At 38.0% G+C, this 16193-nt stretch overlaps 1 protein-coding gene across 1 annotated transcript in view; it reads right to left on the reverse strand.

Annotated features, from left to right (window-relative positions):
• The window catches only part of NT5DC3 (5'-nucleotidase domain containing 3), a 92517-nt gene that overhangs the window by 28826 nt on the left and 47498 nt on the right, over positions 1 to 16193 (reverse strand). Inside the window, exons 2-5 of the mRNA XM_074271421.1 lie at positions 8538 to 8722; positions 3638 to 3712; positions 1527 to 1582; positions 149 to 239 (exon numbers count right to left, since the gene is read on the reverse strand). Coding sequence (XP_074127522.1) covers positions 149 to 239; positions 1527 to 1582; positions 3638 to 3712; positions 8538 to 8722 — 407 coding nt within the window. The remainder of the gene's footprint in view (positions 1 to 148; positions 240 to 1526; positions 1583 to 3637; positions 3713 to 8537; positions 8723 to 16193) is intronic.

A 16193-nucleotide genomic window follows, 5' to 3' on the forward strand; every position in this document is an offset into this window, starting at 1 on the left:
CTCATTTTACAGAAGAGGAAACTGAGGTAAACAGGGTGACACTATTTCTCCTGGTTGATTCTCCAAAGGCAGAAGTGACATTCCATTACTGATGTTTGCCAGAAAGTGTTTCTAAGACAGAAAAAAGCCAATCTTTATTCCAAATTACCTTTCCATAGAAGTCACTCATTTGTTCCAGGGGGACATGGGAGCCTTCGTACATCTCAATGACTTCCTCATCTGGGACGACAGTGAGTCCTCTGGAAGTTAAAAAGGGTACACAGTTTAGTGAGAGCACAGTTAAAGATTTCTAACAAATTAGAAGAGAACTCCAAGGGCCTTTTGGATCATCCACACAGCTATATAAGAAAGATTTCCATCCCCAGACCCATCATCAAGTGACATGAAATGATTTAACACCAGTCCCTCAATTTCCCCATATGTATTATTATTAAGAGGAGAAGGCACCACTTGCTACTCGTTTGCTTCAAGGAGACTAAGGTTTTATATCTTTTAAAAATGGCAGCCTAATGTGGTATCTAGGGAGCTAGTTGGGAGTCAGAAAGGCCTGGGTTGAAATCCTTCTTATAATATATAGCAACTGTGTGCCCCACAACAAACTAATGAACTTCTCACTGCCCTCCAGAAAACACTCCAGAATGAAGTTGCAGAGCAGGTAACAAGATACATTGGGACATGAAATTTTCTTCCTGAGAGTTCCCTACATCATTAAGACCACAGGCCCCCCAAAAAGGTGGGAAGGGAAAGGAAAGGGAGAGATTCAGAGACCTCAGAGAAATATGAATGGATCAAGAGCTGGTATTCAGAGCAGAGTCCTGCTCATACTGAGGTATGAGTTCAGGCCAGGCACTTCCCCTCCATGGACCTCAGTTTCCTTATCTGTAACATGAATGGGGCTGCACTGGATGGCCTTTAAGGTCCTTACCAGTCTGCTCTCTTTCTGTGGTACCATGTTAAGGCCAGGCTCTCCCAAGTTGCACAAGCAGGGCAGGACCTGGGACAGCTCCTCTTCCCACACTAGAATACAAAGCTAGGCCATACAACTGGAAGGCTAAGAAAGGTACAGTGACCCTCCTCACTTGGGGGGGGGAAGGGGGTAAAGAGGGATGGATCATTCAGCCTCAGCTACTCCTGAGGATTCTATACTAAATTGTAGAAGGATGGCAATCAACATCAGTGAAGGGGATTGTTGTTTTTCGTCCTTCATTTTCAGAGGGGTCCAATGATATCACTAGAGTAATATCCTGATATACATGTGAATCAATCAAAATAAAGTGGAGTTACACAAAATCATAAGCCTTACTCTCTCCTCCAGAGCCAAAAGAGTGCAATGGGGCAAGACAAAAAGTCAACGCCATTGGCATATCCATAGTGATGAAATTCAGGCTCCCAGAGCTAGCCAAACAGAAATACTACGCAATAAGGACATTGGTCTGGAGCAATACTCATAGAGGCCTTTATGGGAACAATTGCCTTGGAAGAAAGTCCATGACGCACATTAGAGATGAATGTACATTTCGGCTTACCTGTACACAGTTCCCAGCTGGATATAATGAAAAGCATCAATCTTCATCAATATGGCCTTTAAAAACAGACACAGTTTACATGGTAACTATTATATATTTAAAAGGCATTAGCAACTTGTACATAAGGGATTTGCAGTTTCCTCCAATCATCATTTTTATTAAATTGTAGAAATGCTTGTTTTAATTCATTAACTAAAAATAAAATAAAGATAAATAATTCAGAATTATCTCCATGTTTACTGAAAAAATTTGATTTGTCTTAGATGGACAAATAATTGGATATCATTACTAATACATGACTATTATCTTTCTCAAGTAAAGAGGTAAACTATCTGCATCTTATGGGAAGGGGAAATAAATATTTATATTGTACTTACTATGTGCTAGGCAGTGTGTTATTATTTCATTTGACTCACACAATAGCTCTAGGAGTTATGTGCTGTTATTATGCTCATTTTTCAGCTGAGGCAAACTTAAGTGACTTGCCCAGGGTCACAAAGCTAGTAAGTTATTTAGTAAGCTAGTAAGAACCTAGTAAGCTTCTGATAAGATATGCATATTGATTTTATCATTAAAGATATTTGCCCTTATATGGGTCTCCATTTTCTCGTTTGTGAATGGAGGGGAATAGGGCTTTAAGGGCCTTTCTAGCTCTACATCTAGATATAATCCCAAGAGCCTGTTCTGTGCCTCAGTTTTCCCATCTTTAAAACAATAGGGTTGATCCCTTCCAACTCCAGATCATGATCCTAGGTCTTCTGTCTTTTCTTTACTTCTAATTAGTTTTGCAAACATGAATAAGCCATTTAATATTTCTGAGCCCAGGAATGAGAATTCACCTAATACTATCAGTATGGTGCTGCCGTGATGATCAAATAAAATTATGCTCATTAAACCCATGTATGCCTCAGTTTCCCCATCTGTAAAAGGTACTCAAGGCTCTCTCAAGCTCTCCCTCTGTGATTATCCTTGGGTAACCTCACAGAAGTCATTCTGTTTTATCTGCAAATATGGGCCTAGAGCAAGGATTCCTTTTTTGGAAATCTGGTGAAGGCTACAAGAGCCCCTTCTCATAATCATGTTTTCTTTTTTTAAATTCATAATTGAAAGAAATACTCAGTTTTAATTAAGTTACTGAAAACCAAGATATAACTTTTTTCCACCCAATTTCACCTACATCCTCCCCAAATATATCCATGGATCATCTTAAGACCTATCATAACCAGGAAGATTAAGAACTCTGTACCAAGGGATCTTTAACATCCCCTTCAGTTCTAAATCTGTGATTCTGGGTGACTGAAGCAAATTATCTCCCTCTCTGGGCTTCTCGGGTTTGGATTAAAGAATTTGGAAGGATGGGGGCAGCTAGGTGACGCAGTAGATAGAGCACCAGCCCTGAATTCAGGAGGACCCAAGTTCAAATCTGGTCTCAGACACTTAATACTTCCTAGCTGTGTGACCCTAGGCAAGTCACTTAACCCCAGCCTCAGGGGGAAAAAAAAAGAATTTCGAAGGTCCTTTCTAGCTCTAAATCTCTCTTCATTGTGGCAGGCCCTTCCAGTAAGATTATCCCAACTTCTCCATATCTACCCTTTATCCTGGGTGACTTTTGTCCATATGTTTCCATAAATTCTCCATGAGAGAAAAGAATATTACATTGGCTTTCCACTGCATGTTCATAAGCACATATATATACATATACGTATGTGTGTATGTATGTATGTGAATATACCCACACATACACATATACACACATAAGGCAAAAATCAAATGCTGCAGTAGAAACCAACATTCAAAGCTTGGCAGGTTCCAGACACTTTTGTCTATTAATAAGTAACTGAGTCCCACTCAAAAGACTGAAGATTGATGCTGTGAATAAATCTCTACTCCAGATTAATCCATTTCTTTCTTCTTTTCACATGGCCTCTTTGAAAGAAATCCTCTCCAAAGTCATTTTGGATAATTCATACTAATTATCCCAAAACACTAAAAGAAAATCATTGAAGATCATTTTTACTGAGTAACAAAGGATTAAATTACCTCATTTGCAGGGCAGATATTGAGTCATGTACAGAGTCTAATTATAAAGAAGGGGGGAAGAATAAACTTACCCGATGCACGTCATAATGAAGACCACGAATGGCAAAATTTGGGTCATATTCATAATTCCTTATCTCTGCAGGATACTAAGAAAGAAGGGGGAAAAGAATGGCTTTAAACTACTGGCTATTCAAAAAGGGAAATGTCCAGTCAACATACTCTTTAAGTTTAACATGAATTATTAATATTTTCTCCTAAATGTAGACTAGCAATAAATCAAATTCTGATTTGTGGCACTTGCCAATTTCTGAGATGATAATGTTTACATTGAAAATTTAACAATTGGCTCTCCTAAGCTGGTTGCAGCTGCTCCAGCATCAATGCTACCGATTAGATTGAAAGTCTGAGCACCTGATATTCAGGCTCTTCCACTTGCTAACAGGGTGACGTTGGGCATGGAACTTAACCTTGTGGATCATTTTCCCCACCCTCCATCCCACTATGAAATGAATCATTTGGATGAAAGAATCTCTAAGGTTCCTTACAACTTAAGGTCTATCAAGCTGAGTTAGGCTGATGACCTCTGAGGTCCCTTTCACCTCTACAATCAATTCAGTGAGCATTTATGTGCCAGGAACTGTCCCAGGTACTGGGGATATAGAATTAAAAATTCAGTTAATTCTTGTCCTCTAAGAGCTTAGTCTACAAGAAGCAGTTTACAGCATATAGCAAGATAAATAAATACCAAAGAAATTCAAAACAAACAGAAAGTAATTTCAATGGGGATGAGTTCACTATTTAGAAAGAGCAGAAAAAAATCAGATTTCATGGACATTAATAGTAATTAGAATTTACTATGTGAGGTTTGAAGAATATAAAGTTAAAGTTGAGATTGTTGCAACTTTTATATGATGCTTTAAGATTTGCAAGGCCCTTTAAAAATATTGTCTCTTGATCTTCCCAACAGGCTGGAGCTATTATCATCCCCATTTTACAAGTGAGGGAACAGGGGCAGAGAGGTTAATCTGATTTGCTGAAGGTGACAGGTGAAGGTGAAGGTGGCTGAATTTGAACTCAGATCTTCCTGACTGCAGATTCAGCCTTCAGTCCACTTTGATAAAGGAGTCCAAATATGAGTCTGGTGATATCTGTGAGAAGCTTAATCTCCTAGAGCCTCAGTTTCTCCATCTGTTAGAACGAGTATTGAACTAGATGGCCTCCGAGGTCCCTTCCAGATCTCTATCTACCCTTTGATCTCTTTCTGAGATCCTCTGAAAAGTGAGGAGACTGTTCATTGGCCTTTTAAAGTCTTTGCTAACTGAATGTAAGGTCTTGCATCATGTTCTCAGTTTTCTAAGATGGGAAATAAGGGGTTCAATCCAGATGATTTTTCTAAAACCCTTTCCAGCTTGCCACCTATGGTCCTAGGATACTATAATTCTACTTTGTGACACTAGGAGAGACATTTAACCTTGGTGGGCCTCAGTATCCCTCCTCCCTGCCCCGCCTCTGCCCTCTCTAAAAACAGGAAGCTGGACTCTATGGCTTCTAATTATCTATGATCATCAAGGCCATACAATCCCCCCCCCCCCATTTTGCAGCTCACAATCCAGAAATCTGTGTTTTACTTAGCCCTAAAAATAGTTTTATTTTTCTTTTAAGCTGTTCAGTTTCCTTGTGAAACATTGAATCTGCTCCAATTTGCACAGATGCCTTAAGGCTAAATTAAAGGCCAGTGTAGTTTCTGGTGCAGAAATAGCCTCTATTAAAACCTGAACCACAGGATGGGTATACAGGCCCTGCTCCCATGAGACTGGTGACAGCAATCAGCTCCCAAAGCTCCAGGAAGCTACGGATCCCACACCTGTTTACGAAGGCTGGAGGAAGCCAGCATCAGGTTTCCTCTCTGCCAGGACATTGGCAGTTGTATATTTAGCTATTAACCTTATAGCTGAGTCCCAAGTCCAAACCGATCTCAGTTGTCAGAAGTGTCCTTTCTAAGATTTCTAAGATACTCTAGGGATGGCAAAATACAAATCCCTTGGCTATAATAATGATGATTGATTGTAATATAACTATTATAACAATAAACATTTATATTATTATAAATCTTCAAAATTTTAAGGTTTACAAAGCATTTTATATATCATCATTATAAATCTTATAAATGTTAAACATTTTACATATCATAAATTTTAAGATTTGCAAAGTACTTTATATGTTATTATAAAGTGCAATGTACTTTATATATCTATTATAAATCTTATAAATTTTAGGGTTTGCAAAGCACTTTATATATTATTACAAAGTGCAAAGTACTATGTAAATTATTGTTTTGAATTTTAACTTTATATAAGTTGCAAAAACACTTTATTTAAGAACAAAGCTAGATTTCAAGCTACAAAGATCCTCAAAGAACATGTGGTCAAAATCCTTTACTTTATAGGGAGGAAATGAGACAATGTGATAGGACAGCATCCCAGATCTCAATCTTGAAGAGTTGTAGGGTTGTCAAAGGCCATCCGGTCCGAGGTAGTAATGTCAAAGGGAAGGTTTGAATCCTGCTGCTTGATACCAATGGACCTGGTATATCATTAATAAAGATGCAAAATTCAGGAAGACATGACCATATCTGCCTTACCAAGTCACAAAGTACCCTCAGCCATGCAAGAGGAGAGTCGACTCTCAATTTCATTGTAACCAATGATAATGGAGTTTATTTAGAAAAAAAGTGAGGCTGTTCCCTTCAAATCCTCTCTAGACCTGTGTAAAATGAGGGATCTCTGACATCCTCACCAGCTCTAAATCTATAATCACCAATATAAGTATTCCCATCAATTTTTTTAGCTCACAGAACTGCCTCAATTTCCTTGTCTATAAAATGACTGATTGGATCAGAGGGCTTCGGAGGTCTACATCTATCAATTCATTATCAAGCATTAGTCAAGTTCAAACTATGGCTTAGTAGGTAAAGAGCCAGCCTTCAACCAGGGAATCTGAGAAGGTGCTACCCTACATTGGAAGATGAAGTTTCCTAAGTATTTTTAGGCTAAGTATTTTCCACATTTTACAAATAAGGAAACTGTCTCAAAGCAGTTAAGCCATTCACCTAAGGATTCATTGGTTCATTGATCTAGAGCTACAAGAAGTAGCTCTGAGGCCTTTCATTTTACAGATGAGGAAGCAGACGTCCAGCAGGTTTAAGTGACTTGCCTAAAGTTACACAAGATAATGTAAGATTTGAATCCAGGTCCTTGAACTCCTGGCCCATAAGCTAGTGGGACAACTAGAATCAGAATTTGACTACTAATCCAACCTTCTTTCAATTAAGCCAGTACATGCATTAGAAAGCCAAGGAAATGTGTATTGGCCTGCTAAGAAGAAGGAAGAGTAAGTGCCTTTCTCCTAGTATAAAGATAGTCATTGTTCTCACAAAGAACAAGTGAAATATTTTATACAAGGAAATGGGGCCATTTGGCATCAAGATAACTGAGCCAAGCAGAGTATTGCCTCATCTTGACCATCAAAGGCAATCGTTGATATGCCAAAAATGGCACAGACCACAAAGCTTGGCAGCTGCATCAGAAGCCACAGTAGACATTCCTCCTTAGCCAATGAAATCAGCTACCTCTAATTCAAGTCACCAATAACATGGCAATTTAAGTAACTTTGAAGTCTGCTACCTAGAACTCTGTCACCAACAACATGGCAATTTAAGTCATTTTGAACTCAATACCTAGAACTTTAGTCACCAATAACATACCAATTTAAGTCACTTTGGAGTCCACTACCTAGAACTCTAATCACCAATAACATAGAATTTAAGTCACTTTGAACTCAGCTACCTAGAACTCTAGTCACCAATATCATGGCAAATTAAGTCTTCATGAATTAAGCTACCTATAAGTCAAATCACCAACATCATGACAACTTAAGTCACCTTGAACTCAGCTTACCAACATCATGGCTACTTATGTTGTACATGTACAGTAGTACAAAATGGAGTTTTGTAATTTCATGAACAATTCTCTTTTGTGTTCTACTGTATAGAAGTGCTCATTTGTGTGTGTTTAAATTAAGAATAAAAAATAAAAATAACATGTATATGTTTATACATATTATATATGAGTTATGTATGTGTGTATGAGGTGTGAATTAAACTTGAGTCTTCTTAACTCCAAGTATCCACTATTTATTTTGAATTTATACTTTATTTGCTTATCTGTATACAAGTTGTACCTCTGAGGGAAGATTTTTCTTTTTTTGTTGTTGTTATTACACCAGTCCTCAGACACTGGGCCTGACACATAAAAGATGTTTTATAAATGCTTTCTGAATTGGGAGAAAAAAACGTAGCTTCCAGGAATAGCCAGAGAGACCTGGTAAAGCCTATTTCAACCAAAAATTCATTTCTGAATTCCTAATCTGAAGAAAGGAAAAGGGGAAAGGCAGGGGAGGGAGGATGAGGAGAGAGGAAGGGAGAGAGGAAGGGAGAAAAAGAGGGAGAAACAGAAGGAGGAAAAGATGGAGAAAAAACAGAGGGGGGAATAGAGGGAGGGAAAGAGAGAAAAAGAAGAAGGAAAATGGAGGAAAGAAGGAGGAAAGAGGGGGGAAAGATGGGGGAAAGAGGGGGAAAGAGGGGGAAGGAGAGGGGAAAGAGAGGGGAAAAAGGGGAAAAAGAGGGGAAAGAGGGGGAAAGAAGGAGAAAAGAGGGAGAAAGAGGGGAAAGAGGGGGAAAGAGGGGAAAGAGGGGGGAAAGAGGGAGGAAAAAGAGGAGAAAGGGGAGAAAGGGGGAGAAAGGGGGTGGGGAAAGGGGTGAAGAAAGAGGTGGGGAAAGGGGTGGGGAAAGAGGGAGGGAGAGGGGTGGGAAAAAGAGAAGGGAAGGAGGTAGGGAGGAAGGGGAAAAGAAAAGGAAAGGAAAAAGAGAAGGAGAGAGGGAAAGGAAAGCTGCAATTTGCAGGCCCAGCTTACCCGATGCTCGTTGATGAGGAGGTCCCTTGCAGCATTGAAGATGAGGGTGTGGAGGTGCTTAGAATAAAAGACAAGGGTATAGTCATAATCGAAGCCATAGATTTCGATGTCTGACAGGCTCATTTCATTGTTGGAGAAAATTGCATCTGGATTCAACAAGTTGCCCATAATTGAAGGGACCAGGTCTAAAAAATAACAGAAAAGAAAAATCTTAGTTCTTGTTAAGATATAAGAAGTTATAAGTCCTGAAGAGCAGTTGGGATTTCCCAATAAAGGAACGGGCAAATAAATTATATAATAAGGTTTTTGCTTTCACTTGTTTGAGACACAAGATGAACAGTTTTGTACTTAGGGAACCTTTTCTTTTTTTTAATAGCTTTTTATTGACAAAACATATGCATGAGTAATTTTTCAACACTGACCCTTGCAAACACTTCTGTTCCAACTTTTCCCCTCCTTCCCCTCACCTCCAATACATGTTAAATATGTTAAAGTATATGTTAAATCCAATATGTGTATACATATTTATACAGTTATCTTGCTGCACAAGAAAAATCAGATCTAGATAAAAGGAAAAAACTGATAAGGAAAATATCAATGCAAGCAAATAATAGGGGAAGTTTTTCAAGGCCTTCTGACTAGGCTCCTTTTCCTTATACATTTAGAATCTTCACAAATGATTTTGCTCCCTGGTTCCTTAACAGCATAAAACACTATCCATCTTAATTGCAATGCACTCATTTCTAAGAATCCTGCTTTGCCTTAAGTATGAATAATCGATTCAAATCAGTCTTCAAATCAAATCAAACCCCATCCATCCCCAGCTCAAAATCTCCCCTGGATCCCTATTACTCCCAGAATAAATTACAAAGTTCTTAGCCTAACATCCAATGCCTTCCATCTTACTTTTCCAATTATATTTCACATTCTCTCCTTCACATATTCCCAAATTGTTCCTGAAATCCACATCCCATCTCCCAATTCCTTAGTCAATTTCCAAAGACCTGAAGAAGTGGTCTATCTGTGCATTTCATTTACCAGTCCCATATCTGACCCAAAACATGACATGATAGGGTACAAGATTAGAATTAGAGGCTCTGGGTTCAAATGCTTACTTACAATAGCATTTACAATGCTTCCCCTCCAAGAAAAAATATTAAGTGACTTGACTAGGTAGTGTTTGGTACCAGAGGCTGGATTTGAACTCAGATCCTCTTGACTCCACAGCTGGTGCTCTATCCACTGCACCATCCAGCTAACTCAAGTCCAACCTTAGTGATTCCCAATGAGTACTATAGGCACTAGACCCTCAGACACACTCTCCAGTTTCTTCAGGATTTTCATATGAGATAATAGATGTAAAGAGCTTTGAAAAATTTTTTTCTTAAAGTTTTGAAAATGTTAAAAATTGTCAGAGGGCGGAGCCAAGATGGCGGAGAGGAAACACACGACTCAGTGAACGTCCTCACTCCCTCACAACCAATTAGATAAATTAAGTCTCAAAATTAGCTCAGGACTGATAGATACCACAAGGACTGGAAGCACGACTTACCAGCTGAAGAGAATCTGGAGTTTCAACAGGAAAGGTCAGTTCTCAGGGGAGGAATAAGAAAGACCAGCACAGACGGTGGGGTAGGGGCACACTGCGCCCATTGCGCTGGGAAGGGCTCTGGGATCAGAGAAGCCACTGAGGTAAAGGAATCTGGCACAGGCTGTTAGCTCTTCTCTGCTAATTATTTAGCAGTTCAGAAGAGAAAGCCAAAATATTTTAAAACTCAGATTAAATTTTCCCCGGACCCTGGGGGTGACTCGGCACCAGGGGGTGTGGCCTCAGCTACCTCCTGAGAATAGTTAAGAGACTGACAAGTGGGTGGATACGGCCCAAGGCAACACACACTGCCTAGCTTAGCTGGCGGGAGTGGAACTCAGCTCCAGGAAGTCCCAGAGAAGCGGAACCTTTGAACTAGGGACCGCGGTTTCTGGCAGACACTTCCAGTTTGAGCGCAGGGGCTTCTTACGTCACCTGCTGCAGACACCCACTCCCCACCCCGGACACATAGCCCTGGGCTTCCTGCAGTCTTCACTATTCTACGCCCTCGAAGCACAGCAGTGCTAATCACCTCTGAGGCACTCCCAGGGAGAGGGTGGGGAACTCTCTCCCAGAGCTCTCTCTTAGCTCAGGCTCAGAAGCCACTGCATCCATCCGGTCTGGGAGGAAGCTGGTAAAGAAGTAAATAATTTCCTACCCCAGAGACAGACCCCAAAAGATTTTTTTTAAGTATGAATAAAAAAGCTAGAAAAACCATAGATTCCTTCTATACAGAGAAAGAGCGGGTGTCCAACCCTGAGGAAGTTGACAGCAGAGAATCAGATAACAACCTAAAGGGGAACGATTCCTGCCCCCCATCACATAACTCTCTCCTAGAAGAAGCTCTTAAGAAATTGAGGGAGATCGAAGAAAAATGGGGGCAAGGGAAAGGGAAGTTATGATAGAGAATAATAATGTCCTGAAATTGGAGTTGGAAAAAATAAAGAATTCACAGGAGATGCAGGGAAACAAAATTAGTGAATTAGAAAAGGTTAAAAAAACACAGGAAAGTAGGATTTCTGAATTGGAAAAGATAAAAAAGTCTCAAGAAAATAGAATTTCTGAATTGGAAAAAGAAAATAATTCTCAAAAAAAAAAATTAGGGAAATGGAAAAAAACTCAATAGAGCAAAATAATTCATTTAAAAACGAAATTGGGCATTTACAAAAAGAACTAAAAACTGTGAAAGAAGAAAATAACTCCTTAAAAGTCAGGATGGAACAAATAGAAATGAATGATTCACAGAGAACCCAAGAATCAGTCAAACAAAACAAAAAAAATGAGAAGCTGGAGAACAACGTCAAATACTTACTGGGAAAATCTATAGACCTGGAAAATAGATCTAGGAGAGATAATCTGCGGATTATTGGACTTCCAGAAAACTATGACCAAAAAAAGAGCCTAGATTCTATTTTACAGGAAATTATCAAAGAGAACTGTCCAGAGATAATAGAAACAGAAGGGAAAGTAGATGTGGAAAGAATTCATCGAACTCCTTCTGAAATAGACCCTAAAAAAAGAACACCACGGAATATTGTGGCTAAGCTGCAGAATTACCACACAAAGGAGAAAATCCTGCAAGCAGCTAGAAAAAAACAATTTAAATACCAAGGTGCCACAATAAGGGTCACCCAAGATCTGGCTGCCTCCACATTAAAAGATAGAAGGGCCTGGAACCTGATATTCCGAAAGGCAAAAGATCAAGGACTGCAACCAAGAATGAACTACCCAGCTAAGTTTAGCATCTTTTTCCATGGAAGAAGATGGTCATTCAATGAAACAGAGGAATTCTATATGTTTCTAAGAAAAAAACCAGACTTAAACAAAAAATTTGATCTACATCCACAAGACTGAAGAGAAACAGAAAAAGGTACACAGAACCCTTGAGAACTGTAACTTTGTTGTGGGTATATAAAAAATACTCAAGGATAATTTGATTTTACTGATATAAAAGAAAAAAAGGGGGGTGTGGTAAAGGGAAGGAGGTCGGTTCAGAAAAAGGGGAAGGAGTGATAAAAAGAGGGAAACTACATCCCAGGAAGAGACATAGAAAATACACCATATCTGAGGGAACTTAGTGAGGGGGAGAATCATTGTGTGAATCTTACTCTCATCAGAAAAGGCTCAAAGAGTAAATAATTAGCATATTTGTTTTTCAGAGAATTTTCTCTCACCTCATTAAAAGGGGGGAGAGGAAAAGGGGAAAGGAAAAGGAGAATAAGTGAAGGGACTTGGAGGGAGGGGGGAGGGATCCTAAAAAAAAAAAAAAAAAAAAAAAAAAGAGGGAGGGTTGCGCGTCACAAGGGGGGTCTGTAAATTAAATATCGGGGAGGGGGATCAGGGGGGTCAAGGGAAAAAAGTATAATCTGGGGATAATACGATGGCAGGAAATACAGAATTAGTAATTTTAACTGTAAATGTAAATGGGATGAACGATCCCATCAAACGGAGACGGATAGCAGATTGGATCAAAAAGCAGAACCCTACAATATGTTGTCTACAGGAAACACACTTAAAGCAGGGAGATACATACAGAGTAAAGGTAAAAGGTTGGAACAGAGCTTATTATGCTTCAGGTAAAGCCAAAAAAGCAGGGGTAGCTATCCTTATCTCAGATCAAGCAAAAGCAGAAGTAGATCTCGTTAAAAAAGATAAGGAAGGAAACTATATCCTGCTGAAAGGTAGCATAAATAATGAAGCCATATCAATACTAAACATATATGCACCAAGTGGTATAGCATCTAACTTTCTAAAGGAAAAGTTAAGAGAACTGCAAGAAGAAATAGACAGTAAAACTATAATAGTGGGAGATCTCAACCTTGCACTCTCAGATTTAGACAAATCAAACCACAAAACAAACAAGAAAGAAATTAAAAAAGTAAATAGAACATTAGAAAAACTAGGTATGATAGACCTTTGGAGAAAACTGAATGGCAATAGGAAGGAATATACTTTCTTCTCAGCAGTTCATGGATCCTATACAAAAATTGACCATATATTAGGACATAAAGATCTCAAAATTAAATGTAGGAAGGCAGAAATAATAAATGCCTTCTTCTCAGATCACAATGCAATAAAAGCTACATTCAGTAAAAAGTTAGGGGTAAATAGACCAAAAAGTAATTGGAAACTGAATAATCTCATCTTAAAGAATGACTGGGTGAAAGAGCAAATTATAGAAACAATTAACAATTTCACCCAAGATAATGATAATGATGAGACATCATATCAAAATCTTTGGGATGCAGCTAAAGCGGTAATAAGGGGAAATTTTATATCTTTAGAGGCTTATTTGAAGAAAATTGAGAAAGAGAAGATTAACGAATTGGGCTTACAACTTAAAAGGCTAGAAAAAGACCAAATTGTAAACCCCCAACCAAAAATTAAACTCGAAATACAAAAATTAAAAGGAGAAATCAATAAAATTGAAAGTAAAAAAACTATTGAATTAATAAATAAAACCAAGAGTTGGTTTTATGAAAAAGCCAATAAAATAGATAAACCTTTGGTAAATTTGATCAAAAAAAAGAAAGAGGAAAATCAAATTGATAGTCTTACAAATGAAAAGGGGGATCTTTCCACCAATGAAGAGGAAATTAGAGAAATAATAAGGAGTTACTTTGCCCAACTTTATGCCAATAAATTTGATAACTTAAGTGAAATGGATGACTTTCTCCAAAAATATAGGCTCCCTAGATTAACAGAGGAGGAGATAAATTGCTTAAATAGTCCCATTTCAGAAAAAGAAATAGAACAAGCTATTAATCAACTCCCCAGGAAAAAATCCCCAGGGCCAGATGGATTCACATGTGAATTCTACCAAACATTTAAAGAACAATTAGCCCCAATGTTATATAAATTATTTGAAAAAATAGGGGATGAAGGAGTCCTACCAAACTCCTTTTATGACACAGACATGGTACTGATACCTAAACCTGGTAGATCGAAAACTGAGAAAGAAAATTATAGACCAATCTCCTTAATGAATATTGATGCTAAAATCTTAAATAAGATATTAGCAAAAAGACTTCAGAAAATCATCTCCAAGATAATACACTATGATCAAGTAGGATTTATTCCAGGAATGCAGGGCTGGTTTAATATTAGGAAAACTATTAATATAATTGACCATATTAATAATCAAATTAATAAGAACCATATGATCATCTCAATAGATGCAGAAAAAGCATTTGACAAAATCCAACATCCATTCCTACTAAAAACTCTTGAGAGTATAGGAATAAATGGATTATTCCTTAGAATAATCAGGAGTATATATTTAAGACCGTCAGTAAGCATAATATGCAATAGAAATAAACTGCAACCTTTCCCAGTAAGATCAGGAGTGAAACAAGGTTGCCCACTATCACCATTACTATTCAATATAGTACTAGAAACGCTAGCCTCGGCAATAAGAGCCGAGAAAGAGATTCAAGGAATTAGAGTAGGAAATGAGGAAATCAAACTATCACTTTTTGCAGATGACATGATGGTATACTTAGAGAACCCCAAAGACTCTGCTAAAAAGCTACTAGAAATAATTCAAAATTTCAGCAAAGTGGCAGGATACAAAATAAATCCACATAAATCCTCGGCATTTTTATATATCACTAACAAAATGCAACAGCAAGAGATACAAAGAGAAATTCCATTCCAAACAAATGTTGAGAGTATAAAATATTTGGGAATCCATCTACCAAAGAAAAGTCAGGAATTATATGAGAAAAATTACAAAACACTTGCCACAAAAATAAAGTCAGATTTAAATAATTGGAAAGACATTCAGTGCTCTTGGATAGGCCGAGCGAATATAATAAAGATGACAATACTCCCCAAACTAATCTATTTATTTAGTGCTATACCAATCAGACTCCCAAGAAACTATTTTAATGACCTAGAAAAAATAACAACAAAATTCATATGGAAGAATAAAAGGTCAAGAATTGCAAGGGAACTAATGAAAAAAAACTCAGAGGAAGGTGGTCTAAGTGTACCTGATCTAAAGCTATATTATATAGCAGCAGTCACCAAAACCATTTGGTATTGGCTACGAAATAGACCGGTAGATCAGTGGAACAGATTAGATACAAAGGACAAAAAAGGATACATCTATAGCAATCTAATCTTTGACAAACCCAAAGATTCCAACATTAGGGATAAAAATTCATTATTCGGAAAAAACTGTTGGGAAAACTGGAAATTAGTATGGCAGAAATTAGATATGGATCCACACTTAACACCATATACCAAGATAAGATCAAAATGGGTCCATGATTTAGGCATAAAGAGGGAGATAATAAATAGATTAGAGGAACAGAGGATAACCTACCTCTCAGACTTGTGGAGGAGGAAGGAATTTATGACCAGAGGAGAACTAGAGATCATTATTGATCACAAAATAGAAGATTTTGATTACATCAAACTAAAAAGTTTCTGTACAAATAATACTAATGCAAACAAGATTAGAAGGGAAGTAACAAATTGGGAAAATATTTTTAAAAACAAAGGTTCTGACAAAGGTCTCATTTCCAAAATATATAGAGAACTGACCCAAATTTATAAGAAACCGAACCATTCTCCAATTGATAAATGGTCAAAGGATATGAACAGACAATTCTCAGAGGAAGAAATTGAAACTATATCCACTCACATGAAAGAGTGTTCCAAATCACTACTGATCAGAGAAATGCAAATTAAGACCACTCTGAGATACCACTACACACCTGTCAGATTGGCTAAGATGACAGGAACAAATAATGACAAATGTTGGAGGGGATGTGGGAAAACTGGGACACTAATACATTGCTGGTGGAGTTGTGAAAGAATCCAGCCATTCTGGAGAGCAATCTGGAATTATGCCCAAAAAGTTATCAAACTGTGCATACCCTTTGACCCAGCAGCGCTACTACTGGGATTATATCCCAAAGAAATACTAAAGAGCGGAAAGAGACATATATGTGCCAAAATGTTTGTGGCAGCTCTTTTTGTTGTAGCTAGAAACTGGAGGATGAATGGATGTCCATCAGTTGGAGAATGGTTGGGTAAATTGTGGTATATGAAGGTTATGG

The sequence above is a fragment of the Sminthopsis crassicaudata genome, chromosome 5 (assembly GCF_048593235.1).
Source record: "Sminthopsis crassicaudata isolate SCR6 chromosome 5, ASM4859323v1, whole genome shotgun sequence".
Taxonomy (NCBI): Eukaryota; Metazoa; Chordata; class Mammalia; order Dasyuromorphia; family Dasyuridae; genus Sminthopsis; species Sminthopsis crassicaudata.